Source organism: Talpa occidentalis, unplaced genomic scaffold (genome assembly GCF_014898055.3).
Source record: "Talpa occidentalis isolate TD23 unplaced genomic scaffold, MPIMG_talOcc4v2.1 talOcc4.12, whole genome shotgun sequence".
Lineage (NCBI taxonomy): Eukaryota > Metazoa > Chordata > Mammalia > Eulipotyphla > Talpidae > Talpa > Talpa occidentalis.
The window spans coordinates 86,192,399-86,206,166 of NW_023601212.1; the positions used below are offsets into that span (position 1 = coordinate 86,192,399).

Genomic DNA, 13,768 nt, shown 5'->3' on the forward strand with positions numbered 1-13,768 from the left:
GACCACTGATTATTTTCTTTGTGAAACGGGCCAGCAATTCCCCTTTGGAGTAAGCTTGGTGCTATTTTAGTCTTATTCCTTTTCTCCACTGGGGCCTGATCCCATCAATCTTGTCTCTTTCCAAGTGGAGTCTCATTTGTGTGCCAGCGGCTCCACTCAAGTCTGAGCTTGTCAAGGCCAGGTGCTGCCTGATTAACCCAAGCGCAGTGATGCTCCCAGCTTAGTGCTGACGGAAGAGCTTCCTCCCCTCCCCCCCACCAAGTCCTCCATCCTCCCTTGGAGGGGCAATTAACTTAAAGCTCTCCATCTGGGACCTGGCACACTGAGTGCTGTGTTAGCACAGCTGATTGCCAAGGGCCTCAATGTTGTCCTGGGTGGGTATGTCCCTTCTTGTCTCAGCCACTGACTCACAGGGCCACCCCTTGTCATTCCTAATAACCAGGCTGCCTCTGAAACCTCACTCCTGCCTCACCATTCCTCCAGTCCCAGGCTTCAGGGACTTTGACCCCAACCACTTCCTTGAAGATAACACTGCCCACGCCTTTCACTTCTTGCCCAGTTTGGATTTTGTCATCCCTGTAATTCACCGCTGGAAACCTCCCATAGCTCTCCCACCCTGTCCCACATAACAGCAAAAAGCCCCATCCCTTCCTAACCCTATCCCACCTCTCTCCCCCACCCCTCAGTGGTTGGGGGTTGCCAGAGAAGGACCCCCCTCCCCGCATGCGGGCTGATCACACTTCATGGCAACGAATTTCAAGGAAGACCTAAGACCTCTCACTGAGCTTCTCTAGCTTTCAAGAAATCCCCTGCTGAACAACTTCTCACCCCTCTTCTCTCCCCCCACAGGGCTGCCCACTTTCTCTCACCTCTTTGAGAAAACAGAAGCAAATTGGGCAGGAAGCCCCTCTCCTTCCCAGCAGCAAATCTAACACGGCAGCATCTGGCCTCAGCCCTCCCTGCTGTTCCCACTCAGGATGCTTCCCACAGAGCCAGCTCTGCCCCTATGGCCCTGGGCCCGGCCTCCAGCCCCCCGGCCACTCCTACCCCCAACATCTTTGCCCCTGCTCTGGTAATTTCTTCCCGCGCCTGTCTGGGCTGTCACTAGTGTCGAGACATGCTCCACTGGCTCCCAGATAAACCCAGCAAGTGAGCCTGAGCCCTCCCGTTGACCCGCGTTCCCGCTCGCTATTTTCCCTTCCCAGCCACATTTGTTTCCTCACTCTCATTATCTCCTCAGGGCGCTCCAATTAGCTCCCATCTCCATGCCTGGCTTCAGGGAAATGACTCTAATCCGCCACCACATTGCTGGAGATAGACCGGGACTCAGGCCCCCAGCTCAGCCTCGGCCTTGCCTTTCTCCACAGGAGGCCCCCTCCTCCGAGGCCCCTGCTCCACACGGGGTCCCGTGGACTCCACCTTTCTGCAGCGCAGAAAGCAGGTGGCCCCTTAGTTTCCGTGGCCAACTTGGTTTCCTGCACTCGCCTTTAAATCGTGGGCTGCAGGCCTCCCCTGGTGGCGCAGCGGTTGAGTGCTGGGTTGTGAGGCTGCCCGCAGCCTCTGCCACGCCAGTTCGATCCCCGGCCACTGGTGAGGGTCCCACAAAAAAAATAAATAAAATAAATAAATCGTGGGCTGCTCTGGGCCTTGCCCTCTTGCTCAGCTACATTCCCTACCACTGGCTTCACTCTTTCCAGCGAGACTCGGTGTCTCCGTGTGGGCCTCCGAAGGCCATCAGACTTGCAAGTGTCCATGAAATGCAAGGGGAGAGCACCACCTCTCCTCCCCAGCCTGTACTGACCAGCAATCCCTCAGAGGGAGGCTGCTGGATCAGCCTGGGTCTCGGGCAGGAAAGGCAGGCAGCAGAGACACAGCTGGCCCACAACAGACACGCAGCACACGCGAGAAATAAACATTTGCCGTAGTAACTGGGGAGGGGGGTTGAGGATTAGCCCCCATAATCTAGTCCATCCTGCGCAGATCTCCCAAGGTTGCACAGCCAGTACAGAGTCAAGGGAAGCTGCTCTTTAAATCATAAGTGTGAGGACAGCCTGGTGCCGAATACACGGAGGGGAGACGCACCTCAGAGAGAGGAAGGCACACCTTCCAGTGAATTCCAGATCACACCAGGGCCAGATTGTCAGTTCCCAGACACAATTGCCCAGAAAATACAGAGCAGAGCAGTGTGATTTCTAATGAAGTTCCACACAGCCTGACTGTCTTAGCACTGGAGCAAGTGGTTTGAATTTGGTTTGATTGGGTTGAATACCAGATGAAGTCATTGGCTTAAAGACCTCGTGTATGTGAAAAACCTGGGTCTTTAGAAAGCAAAGTCACATTCAGCATAGTAAGGCACCGGAAATCCATTTGCTCTTGCTCCTAGGCACACTAATCCATGTCCCAGACTCCCCTGCAGGTACACGTGGCTCCCGTGACCAATGAATGTGAGGGAAGCAGGTGCCAATTCTCCACCTTCCCACAAAAAGCAGCCTTGTGCTGTCCTCCAGGCACACCACCTCTGCCTGGAGCCGCAGGCATGCGGGCCCTCAAGCAGCCACGTGTGGAAGACTGTGAAGCCGCCAGCCCAGGAGAGCCCAAGAGCATCTCCCTCCAATCCGGAGCGCCTGGTTAGGACTCCCCAGGCATTAGATATCAACTTCTAAGATTCTTGACTCACTCTGGGACTTGAGTTTTGTTGCAGCAATGAGGGTTACCTTGACTCAGCCTGAGACCTGGGGAGACACTCCTGAGGGAATAGCCTGACACATACACACATTCCCCACCTCTGCTACCCGAGCTGCCGCTGAAGCCCACTAAGTGGGGCAAACAGATGGAAAGCCTTGCAAGGTGGTTACTCATTCAGTCTAAAAGCAGAGCTGAGGGCCAGAAAGTTAGTACTGTGCACGCTGCAGTCCACTGGGGCTGTTGTAACAAAAGGCTGGGAAGCTGATAAACAACAAAATTTATTTCTCCCAGGTCCAGAGGCTGAGAGCCCGAGATCAAGGCATCAGCATGGCGTTCTGGTGAGGACCCCCTTCCTGGTTCATAGCCAGCAGCTTCCTAGGGTGCCCTCACTTGAAGGAAGGGGGAAGAGAGTCCCATGGAGTCTCTTTTGTAAGGACATAATCCCCTTCATGAGCGCTCTGACCCGAAAGGCCCCTCCTCCAAATACCATCACACTGAGCATTGATTGGGTTTCAACACAAGAAGTTTGCAGGGACACAAACATTCAGACCACAGCAACCTAGAGCGTGACAACAGCGTATTACCTGATCAAACAGATTCCAGAACCCAGTTCAGCCCAGACTTTCCTACCTGAAGTCCGACGAAAGGCACCAGGCTGACCTCCAGGCCACACCAGGCCAGCAGGCTCCGTCAGTCTCCTTGAGGGGAAGTCGCTCCACCTCTTCAGCCCTTCTTTATTTAGATCACCTGGAGCTGGACTTACATCAGTTAAAGACTCCTGATATTACTGTGAACGATGGGAGCCAAGGAGTCAGTCAGGGTTGAGGGGCTCAAGTGAGTGGCCAGGAGGGCTCATTCGCCGGAGGGGAGAGCTGATTCATGAGGGACAGAGAGGTGACAGGAAGGAAAATGCCCTGGAGAAGCTGGGAGGGCATCCCCAGCATAGGTGTGTATGGGGTGGTAGCTTGCTGTGGGAGGGGTGATTCAGCTTTGAGTCAGTTTTCAAGTCCAAGTTTGTCCCCGCCCTTCAAAGTTTACCCTCCAAATGAGCCCCAGAAAAGGGCCCAGTGATTTACTCAGCATGGTTCGCGGAGGTAGGACCTAATAAAGTAAATAATGGAATTCCACGCCACCATTAAGAAGGTGCTGATGTGGACTGGTGTGTCTGGAAAACATTAAGGCTTTACCACCTGGAGCCAAGCCAGTCAGGTTGGCCTGCTCTCAGGACCTCGATTTCCGCTCTGGAAGATGCTTGCTGTAAGGGGACTGTCACATTATTTAGTACACAGTAGAATGTCAGTGTGAGGTGAAATGAGGTAACACCCCCCCAAAAAAGTGGTAGCTTATGTTAGCAGATCAGCACATATACAAAATGAAACTTAGAATGCTGAAATATATATATGCATAGCCCTGAAGAATTTATTTTGACAGACACATAAGCAATGAGCAGCGCTGGTTGCCTCTGGGGAGAACTGTGACCTGGAGGTGACAAGAGACTTTGCCATCTTTTTATAATGTGTACAACTGAAATTTTTTTTACCATGTGAATATTTCACCTATTATTTTGAAAAGATTTCTTTGGTGGCTCTGAGTGGCTCTCAGGACAAAGGCCAAACATCCCACAGGACTCATCCATCCTAGCAGCTTCTGCCTCATCTCACCAGCTCTCCAGCACAGAATGTTCCAGCCACATCGATCTATTTCTATTTTCATTTCTGAAAATGCCTAGGGTACTCTCTGGCCTCCCCCGCTCCCTGGGCTGAGAATCAATCCTCTCCTCTGCCCGCTCCATCTCTTCCAGCTGCCTACCTAAAATACCCACTCCTTCACCAAAACCTAAGTGCAGTGCCACAGCACTTTCTGCTTCCATCTTCCCAACAAGCACCTCCCATTCCTGCCCCATAACCTTCAAGAGGGCTGGGAAGCCGTAGCCCTGGTGACCAGAGTCCCCCGGGGACTGGCATAGGAGTGGCCCAATGTGCAGCTTTTCCTGACATGAGGGCCTCCTGGCTAAGCTATGATGAGGATAAAATGAGTAACATCTGCCATGAAGGCTCAGCATGGAATCTGGCATATGGCAGGCCCAAGATAGTTTTAAAAAGAATGCTGGTGTCAGACAGAGAAAACTCAAATGGTAGGGTTGTTAGGGACAGAAGCCCAGAGTGATGTTTATAGGGGTGTTCCCTATAGGGGTATTTGGTATAGCGGAGTTCCGACGATTTTAAGAATGGACATCCATTCTCAATGGGGAGAGATCGATCACCTGGAATCTATTAAGACTGCACATTTCTGAGCTGATCCACACAGGGTGACAGGTCTGGCACAGCAGCCAAGAAGCTGAATTTTAAGAAACATGCTACAGGGGTCTAAGGACTGCACTCTGAGAAACGAATTGATCTATTTGTGAATATTTATTAAGCAGCTACTCTATGCCAGGTTAAGATTACTCTTCATTGTAGGGCTAGAGAAGGAATGAGAAACGTCTGTGCCTTGGTGAAACTTACAGTCTTGTGTGGACAGAAAATATCAGATATATGAATACACGTGGACAGCCAGTGACAGGGTCGAATAGAAAATAAAGCAGGTGGCCAAGAGGACATGGCATGAGCTTGGTAGCAGAGAGGCCTCTCTCTGTGGGATGATGGGAAGGAGCCAGTCAGTACAAAGGGGAAAAAGTATCCAGATGGATCTTCCTTTTCTCCAAGCTCCCCTTCACCTAGGCCCTGGTCCAAGAGTTTCTCAAAGGAAACCAAGTGCAAAAGAGTGAAGCCCAGGTTTTATTGTGCCAAGACAGACAGGAGATGGCAATGCGGAAGGATCTACACAGCCCCTTCTCTCCAAGGTATGGCACCTAGGCTTCCTCTGGCCAGGGACAGAGGTCCCCTCCTTTTGGGAAACCTGGCCCCACCCTACCTCCCTTTCCCAAGGGTCTTAAAGTCTTGGGCCAAACCAGACCCCAAGATTGAGCCAGCGGAGAGACAATGCCCAGTCCTCAGGCCTCCTGGCACCCTGGGAGCACTGCTCGCATGGGCGGGGCCACCTGAGTATCCTTCCTGATCTTAAGTCCAGGTCCTCGGGGATCACAGGGTGGGACCAGTCCGCAGGATCACGGAGAACATGACATCACGGAAGAGGCTGACCCCTTCCCAGCAGGCTGGACAACACAGTAGGAAGATGTGGGCCTGGGAACTCCCAGAGGGAGAAGGGAGCCACGTGGCTAAGCCAGACTCCCAGGGCAGGTAGGACACCAGGGGCTGGAGGTTCCAGGATCACTTCTTCCTGGAACGATCTGCTGCATCCAGGGCAGCCATGTTGCGGGCGGCTGTGATCAGGTGGATGACGCTGATGAGGGACTTGAGCAAGGCAATGGGTGCGGTGATCCAGAGGCCCATTCGGAAAAGACCCACGGAACCAACTGTGGGAAGAGAGCAGGGACGGACATAGAAAAATGGGATGCAGGAGCCAGGGTCTGCGGCCTTCCTCCCCCAGCCTGGCCAGAACACCCCATGCTCCCACCCAACCCCTCACCACTTACCTAAAGGTCCCTCGGAGAAATTGAACAAGTAGAGGAGGCAGTAGAAGAGCTCGTTCCCGGCACACAGGGTAAAGAGAGCAGGCTGCACAACCAGCAAAATGTCCACTTAAGCAAGAAGGTGGGCAATGCCCCCTCCCCACACACAACACCCTTCACCCCCAAGGGACAGGGGGCCAGAACCCTCTGAGGACAGGCAGCAGGAAGCAACTGTACTGGGCCATTAGGGGTGTGTTGTGGGTGTGGAGAAAGGGTGGGAGGAGAGAGCAATGGTCACGCTATTACTTATCACTTCAAAGATGCATTCAGAGGCTGCCTTTGCTCCCAGAATAAAGTCCGCATTCCTTGTCACAGCCTGAGGCTTTTGAGAGCTGGCTTTGCAGACCCACTTTCTCCCTCCCTGGGCCTAGCGGGGCCTGCCTCTTTTCCACTTGCTGCCAGAAGCTTCACATTAGCCCTCCCCACTGAGTCTATTCTCTTACAAGCCTCAAATCATAGGCCGCTCCACCCTTGGGACCAGGCTGAGCCCGGAAATGGCATAAACTGAGCAAATAAGGGAGGGGCAGGAAATGCTCACTCTGGAGGTGTAGTAGATGCGGAGCACTGGGTTTCCAGACAGGTCGATCATCTTGTGACTCTCACTGCCTCGAACCACAGAGCTTGAAAAATAAACAGGGGAGGGGAAGCCATTAGTGTCCATTACCACTAATGCCCACCTAATACTCCTACCAACGCCCACAAAGGAGGCACTGAGCAGTAAAGAGGAGAAACTGTGGCCCAGCTGAAGACCATGTACCCAAAGCCACAATGACCTAGTTGGGGGCAGAGAAGGAGTCACATGACACCTTCAAAAGCCCCAAGCTATTCTCTATTTATACTCTTCCAGTATTCAGCCAGACGGCTTTAGAGATGGCTTGATACAACTGTAAACAGGATTGAAACACTCAAAAAGGATTTGCCCAGGGTCCTACAACAAAGCAGAGCTAAAGCGGAGAAGGCTGAAGCCATTCCAGATACCCTCCCACAGAGCCTCACCCCTGCCCACTGCAGCATCTTCTCCCGCATCAGCACCCCCAGACCCCGCCGAGGCAGACCTGTGGAGGTGCAGCCAGTGGCTGGCCACATCCAGGCTCATGCTGAGCTGGAAGAGAAGGGTGGCTCGAGGGTAGAGCAGGGCCAAGTTGACGAGCAGACACATGGTGGAGCAACGGTCTGTCAGCATGTCCAGCATGGCCCCAAACCGTGTCCCTGAAAATGGAGACTATTAAGTGGGAAGGGGCGGTGGACCCGTGGCAGGTGCTAAATTTGCATCACTCTGATGTAGTCTACAAGAAGACTGAACTTCCACTGTCCACTGGGAAGGAAAAGAGGCTGCCAGCTGGGGTGAGGCCAGGGTCACTGTGACAGGAAATGAGGCCTCACTGGAGCGTGAAGAGACTAAGATAGTGACTGCTACTGTTAGGGGAAAGGCTGTCCTGAGCCGTGGATGAGGACCCACCATCAGGCAACCCGTTTTGTATTGGGGCTGCCCTGTAACAGTCAATTCCAGAACCAAGGGTCCACGTCAAGATAAGGAAATCCAGGACTAAGGGGAAGTCTGAAGAACAGATGGAGTAGCCAACCCTTCGGGAACCACACCCCTTCCCTTCCCATCCCCCCTCTAAACTTGTAGGACATTTTATTCAGAGAGACCTCTAGTCGCTGCCACTGCCTGCAGCGTCCAGGATCGTTACCCTACACCCTTCAGATCAGTTGGCCCAACAGCTAGCTTAAGTCCCTTCTGCAACAAAGCCCCGCCATTCTGTTCTGCTTTCTACGGAGATGGGTACCCGATTTCCACTAGTACCTGCCCACCCTGAGGAGGCAGAAAGGGGGAGAAGGTTAATGGGCCCCAGGCTGGCTGAGAGGAGGTGGTGTCTGTCACCTTGATTAAGGACTCGAGCAGCATATCCATCGAAAGCGTCCAGAAGTCCGCTGAGCAAGTAGAAGGAGGAGGCCGTGAGGGGGCAGCAGGGCATGAAGTAGAAAGAAATGATGGCGAAGACAATCCGGGCATAACCTTGGGATGGGACACGGGGGTTCGTGAGCGGGGAGAGAGAGACAGGCATGGATCAGTGAGCCTCTCCACGGCCCTCGCCCTCCCGCTTGGCCCGGAGCCGCGGGCAGCACTCACCGATGAGGTTAGGCACGAACAGGAAAATATTTTCCTCCGGCATCGCGGCGGTCCCTCTGCCTCCCAGGGCCGGATCTTAGAGGTGCCAGCGCAGTCCACGCCCCGCCGCGCTCTCACCCTCCGGCCCTGCGCATCGGCCGCGCCAACTGCGCGCAGGACCCCGCTGCCCCGGGCCGGTCCCAGCTGCTACAGCTCGCAGCCCGCCCGAGCAGGGGCCGCCCCAGATGTGCGCCGGGCGCGGGGGACGCGCACACCGCGCCCTTCCTGCGGGCCGACCCTCGCGTCTGCCCGCCTAGCCGGCGCTCCGGCCTCCAGCTGCGGCTCCTGCTGCTCCAGCTGCGCTCGACTCCCTGAACCCTAATCTCCAGCGCCTGTCCTTGCAAAACTGGAGGAAGGAAAGAGGCTTAAAAAATGGCTACGGTCCCTTTAAGACCTGCCAGCTTCCTTTTCCTTTTCCTCTCTCCGCCCCTTTCATTCGGCTCGTACCAAAGGGCAGAGGGGGGGGACAAAGCATCACCGCCTCCGAGCAAAGGAAGGACCTGAAAAGGAGCGGGCAAAAGAGAAGGAAGTCTTAACGCATGCCTCCACTTTCCTTTTTGTGGCGATGGTGGTTACCTGGAGACAAAGGTAAACAGAAAATATTTCCCCCGCCTGAGCCTTTGCCTCCCCAAGAGATAAAGTCACTTAGTACAGTCCACATTTTAGCTCCCCGCCCCTCCCTCGGGTCGCTTTTGCTCTCGCAGACTCCAGGCTACGTGCGACGGCTAGAGAGGCTGCGGGCGGCCCGGGGCGGGGCTGCGGCTCGCGTGCCCCTGGTGGTGGGAGGGTTGAATTGCAGGCGCCACCCGACGTAATCTCCCCTAGTTACTTCAGCCTCCGCGCCGGGGTCACCGCCCCCTAGAAGGACCGGGGCGGGGCTGGAGGGAAGGTCTGAGGGGCGAACGCGGGGAAAATGCCCCGCTCTGGGTTCTAGAATCCCTGATCTCCTGGCAACCGGATTGTGGAACCTGGTAGACACAGAGGGTTTTATAGCAACGGTAGCGCAGCCGCTCCGGGGGGCCCCCCTCTCTCCTGCCTTCCTCCCCACTTCCAACTCCCCATTCCCCCGCCACCTATGATCTGGGCTTCTTAGACCTACCCATCTTCTCTCCTGCCAGTAGCCCAAGGTATCAACCTACCTGCCAGGGCGGGGAACAGGAGGTGGCTTCCCAGGTTGGGGAGGGCCCTGGGTGAGAAGGAGGCTAGAGGGGCCCTCTGGGTGAAGCGGGTGTCTCCACTCCACTCGCTCCCAGAGGAAGACTTGAGTCAACTTTTTTTTTTTTTTTATTCCCAGAGAGTGAAGTAAGATAATGGGATGGTTTTCTAAAGACCTCGTTTAACTCTGGGCTCCGGGAATGGTGATGGGATGGATGTGGGCGAAATGGACAGGTTTCTCAGTCAAAACCTGATCCAAATTTTCCCAGGGGGATGGCATCCGCATCTACCAGGAATGAGGAGAAAAAGAACAGCCGGCCACCCCAAGCTACAACCTCCTTGGGTGCATGTTCGGTGAGGCCTGGACTGGACTTCTACAAGGGGGGAGTGTATTGAAGTGGAGAGTAATTAGGCTGAGGGCATTGAGACCCCCAGCCTGGAGCCTCTAGCCTCAGCCTAACCCATAGCCCCTCAGCCCTAGGCCATGAGGCTCCCATAGACTGTCCCCCATCAAATTCCAGGGTCTTCTAGGCCTAATCTCAAAACCCAGACACCTTAGACCCCAAACCCCAGCCTGGGAGCTCCCAGCCCCTGGAATCCCATGTTAGAGCTCCCAGGCTGAGCCCCTCTGCCTTCTCTTTCCCAGAAGGTTTCGTTGTCCCGTTCGGAAGAATTCCTGACTCGGATCAGCACAGAACTCACCAATGAGGCCTTGTTTGTCGCTGGCTACCATATGAACCCTATGCCCAATAAGGAAAAACAGACACAAGACCAAGGGACTCAGATATCCAGACACGGTGACTCGCCCCTTCAGGACCACTGCCTCCAAAGATCCACCCCAACTCGTAGTTCTAGACTCTAACCCCCTCGAAACATAGTTGGCCTCTTCAGGAATCTGTGCTCGGCTCCCCCATCTCACAGTCAACCCCAGGATCTACACAGTGCCCGCTATCCCAACACCCACTTCTCATCACTGCGCAGGAGTCCCTCGGTCCCTATGCTTCCTCCCTAGCCACAGCTCTGTCTATGGGGACAGTCACTTCTCTGATCAGGGCTCCACTTCCATGTTCTTCACTGAGAATCAAGGCCCTGACACCCGGTGAGTGAGACTTAAAAGGAGATGCCCTTTGTCCTCAGAGAACAATGAGGAGCCTATAGGGGAGAGAGAGAGAGTTTGAACAACACCCCACCAGGGTAGATGGATTTTAAAACCACATAGTCCTATCATGTTCTCTGACCCTTGAATTCAGAGTTCTCAGCCCCGTCCTTTCCTTCAGTCATCTCTAGCTCCAATAGAAACCGTACCCACACCAAGACATACCTCCTGCCATCCCCTCGTGACAAGGTATGTCAAGGCTCTTGGATGTCAAGACCACTTAGTATTGACCAAGCATTTACAGTCCCTGTTTTAGGGTCTTAGACACAGAAGTGGATGGTACTGTTCAGTGTGAGTCAGTTGAGTAAATGGCCAGTTACAACATGGATAAGTTAGTGCCCTTCTAGAAATGGGGACAGTGAGAAGAGCACTTATCCCACCTCAGTTGGGACAGGAATGAAAGAAATCATGGAGCTTCTTGGAGGTCACACCCAAAGAAATAATTTTCTAGGAAAAAAGCAGTTGGTGGAGGTATTCCAAGTGGTAGGACTTTCATGAGCCAAAGTTCACAGAGCTGAGTCTCACCTCTGTGTGAGCATATCTCTGTGTGTTCGGGGCAGAGGGAAGGGTACCACCAGAGAAGTTTAATTGGTGTGTGCCCACAAGGTAGCCGGAGACTAATCAAGAGACCTTAGTGAGTCTTATTAAGAGTCATAGGCATCTTCCTGTAGGCAAGGAGCCATTGAAGAGTTTTGAGCAAGGGAGGTTGGAATTTTAGATGGTGGAGGTCATTGTGTGCAGTGAACTGAGAAGGGAGAGCTGGAGCTGGGGAACCAGTTAGGAATTAATTCAAGGGACTGGGCTAGAGGATTGGGTTCTAAATTGAGTAATAGTGGAGCTGAGAGGAGGGCAGATGGGAGAAATAAAGATCAGGGAGAAGACTGAATCTGGTAATTGATCCAAACTGGTAGGGGAAAGAAGAATCAGATGACTCTCTGGCTTCTCTTGGTAGCAGTCTGATGAAGTCATGCTTCTGTTCAGAACTCTACATAGTTCCCCATTTCATAATAGAAGCCCAAATCTTTCAATGGGCTTTCAAGGCCCTGCATGATCTCTCTCCTCCCCCAGCTCATTGTCTCTCTGACCTCATTGCCTAGCACTGCTCCTCTTGGCCCCTGCCTCCCTCAGGCATGCCAGCCTTCTCATTCTCCCTGGAGCTTGGCAGGCCTTTGGACATATGTTGGGTTTGAGATGCCTTTGGGAACCCAGGTGGAAATACCCTATGAACAGTTGGAAGTACCGCTTCAGAACTCACTGGAGAGGTCTGGGCTGGTGATAGAGATCTGATCTAGGAGGAGGTGGGCACTTGAAGGGTGTTTTTCCTGGACGCTTCCTGGGGGGTGGGGTGCCTTGCTGTTAGGGGGGAGGTTGTGCAGAGTAAGCACAAAGAAGGTTCTGGAAATGGAGTTCTGAGAGCTGCTTCATGTAATGGATTACCAGAGAGAGAGAGAGAAGGTTCACGCAGAAGAGAGAGAAGGCACTGACCATCAGCGTTTATTGAGGGTCTAGTAGGTGTCGGGCCTACCCGGCTTTGGGGATAGTCATTTCTCCAACTGGGGCTGCTACTTCAAGTTCATGACCAAAGCTAGAAGTAAAATACAGCTGAGAAAAAGCCACTATTCTTGTCTTTGGGAACTTACTTTCTAGTGCCTTTGGGCCATTTGATCTCTCCCAGTTGGTCTTTGGTGTTGGAAGTAGCTTGAAGTAGCAGAAAAGCCCTGGGCTTTAATGGCTAATCTGCTATTAACGTGATAGCCTTGTGCAAGTTGCTTTCTTCTCCCTTCATGTCAAATGGGGGAGCCTTGGACAAGATGCCCTTGGAAGCTCCTATTTGTTTGTCGGGTGTTTTCCCTCTCTTTCCCAAATGGCACTTGAGTGAAGATTTCACCATGAGCTAATGCCTTCCCCTCACCCACCTCTAGTCTCACATGATCCCAAGAGATTTTTCCTTCATCCTCAAGAAAGGACACAGAAGCCTACAGATCTCTGAATTGCCACCTGACTTGGGGGGCATTGTAGGTGGTCAGAAATGTTGGGAGTGGTTGGACGAGTGGATGGGGGGTGTAAGTGGGTGACTAGATAAATTCATCGAACATTCATTAAGTACTTACTACATGGTAGGCTTCAGGACTGGAAGATGAAAGTGAGCAAAATAGAGTCTCTCCTTGGGGGCGGGGGTGGGTGATTTGATGGAAAAGAGATGAGCGGGTGGGTGGAGGAAGGACTGATGGATGGGCAGATGGATAGATGAGTGGAAAGATGGAATGCAGAATGATGGGGAGACGTGTGAGCGGGTAGGTGCACGGATGGGTGGAAGGAAAATGGTGACTGGATGGATGGATGACTAGCTAAGTGGGCTGTGGTGGACACATAGATGGGGGGGTTAGGATTGGATGGACGGGTGGAGGATGGAAGCATAGAAAGATAGGAGCCTTGGGTCTCAGAGTTATAAGCTCTTATTCTTTTCTAGGGAGCGCTGCCTAACAGTTTGACTTCTGGAAGATGATCCCAACCCTGTTGGGTGCTGCTCTGGGTCTCATGTTCCCCCCTATTCTGTGCCTCTGAACATGCCTTTAAGTTCCTTTCCCACAACTCATTAAACACTTTGGTTTGGAGAAGACTCCTGAGTATGATCCCTAGAGCCTCCAAAGTGTTCTGGCCCATCACATACCTCTGCACCCTCAGCTGGCCAGAAAGCAAAGGCTGTAATAGAGAGAGACCTGCCCCTTTCCCCAATCCAGGCAATGCTCTGGTGTGGTTTCTCTGGGATGGGGACGTGGGGGAGGGGTAGCCTCCTTTTATATTTGCCAGGTGTGTGGGCATATTATTGGAATGGTATATTTCATATTCTTGGAATAGTTTCAATTCAGGTTGTTATCTGTCTGTCTGTTGGCAGAGGTGAGCTTGTGGATCCAAATCCAGCCTTTTATCCAGATTCCATCACCCTAAGGTCTAGGCCTTTGACACCTGAGAGGGTCCACCCATGCTTCTTAGGAGCAACGTCTACCTCCGCCATCAGTGCTGGTCT

At 53.1% G+C, this 13,768-nt stretch overlaps 1 protein-coding gene and 1 long non-coding RNA gene across 2 annotated transcripts; one reads left to right on the forward strand and one right to left on the reverse strand.

Annotated features, from left to right (window-relative positions):
• Positions 1-4,073: 4,073 nt before the first annotated feature.
• Positions 4,074-8,550, reverse strand: CDIPT (CDP-diacylglycerol--inositol 3-phosphatidyltransferase). The gene is made up of 6 exons (XM_037507271.2): positions 8,391-8,550; positions 8,142-8,276; positions 7,312-7,465; positions 6,795-6,876; positions 6,221-6,302; positions 4,074-6,100 (listed from the first exon to the last, which is right to left on the reverse strand). The coding sequence occupies exons 1-6, from the start codon at positions 8,431-8,433 to the stop codon at positions 5,955-5,957; spliced, it is 642 nt and encodes a 213-aa protein (XP_037363168.1). The 5' UTR covers positions 8,434-8,550; the 3' UTR covers positions 4,074-5,954.
• An 839-nt stretch (positions 8,551-9,389) lies between these two features.
• LOC119240180 (uncharacterized) lies at positions 9,390-13,369 on the forward strand. The gene is made up of 4 exons (XR_005124096.2): positions 9,390-9,556; positions 9,854-9,938; positions 10,231-10,683; positions 13,211-13,369. It is a non-coding gene; the product is annotated as an uncharacterized LOC119240180 (long non-coding RNA).
• The last annotated feature ends 399 nt before the right edge of the window (positions 13,370-13,768 follow it).

Bases quoted from the DNA above. Each gene is read 5' to 3' on its own strand.
- CDIPT (XM_037507271.2), bottom strand. From the start codon at position 8,433: ATGCCGGAGGAAAATATTTTCCTGTTCGTGCCTAACCTCATCG. The intron at 7,466-8,141 runs GTGACAGACACC...CTCCATTTTCAG, and splicing joins TGCTCGAGTCCTTAATCAAG to GGACACGGTTTGGGGCCATG. The intron at 6,303-6,794 runs GTGAGCATTTCC...CTGGTTGTGCAG, and splicing joins GCATCTACTACACCTCCAGA to CCTGCTCTCTTTACCCTGTG.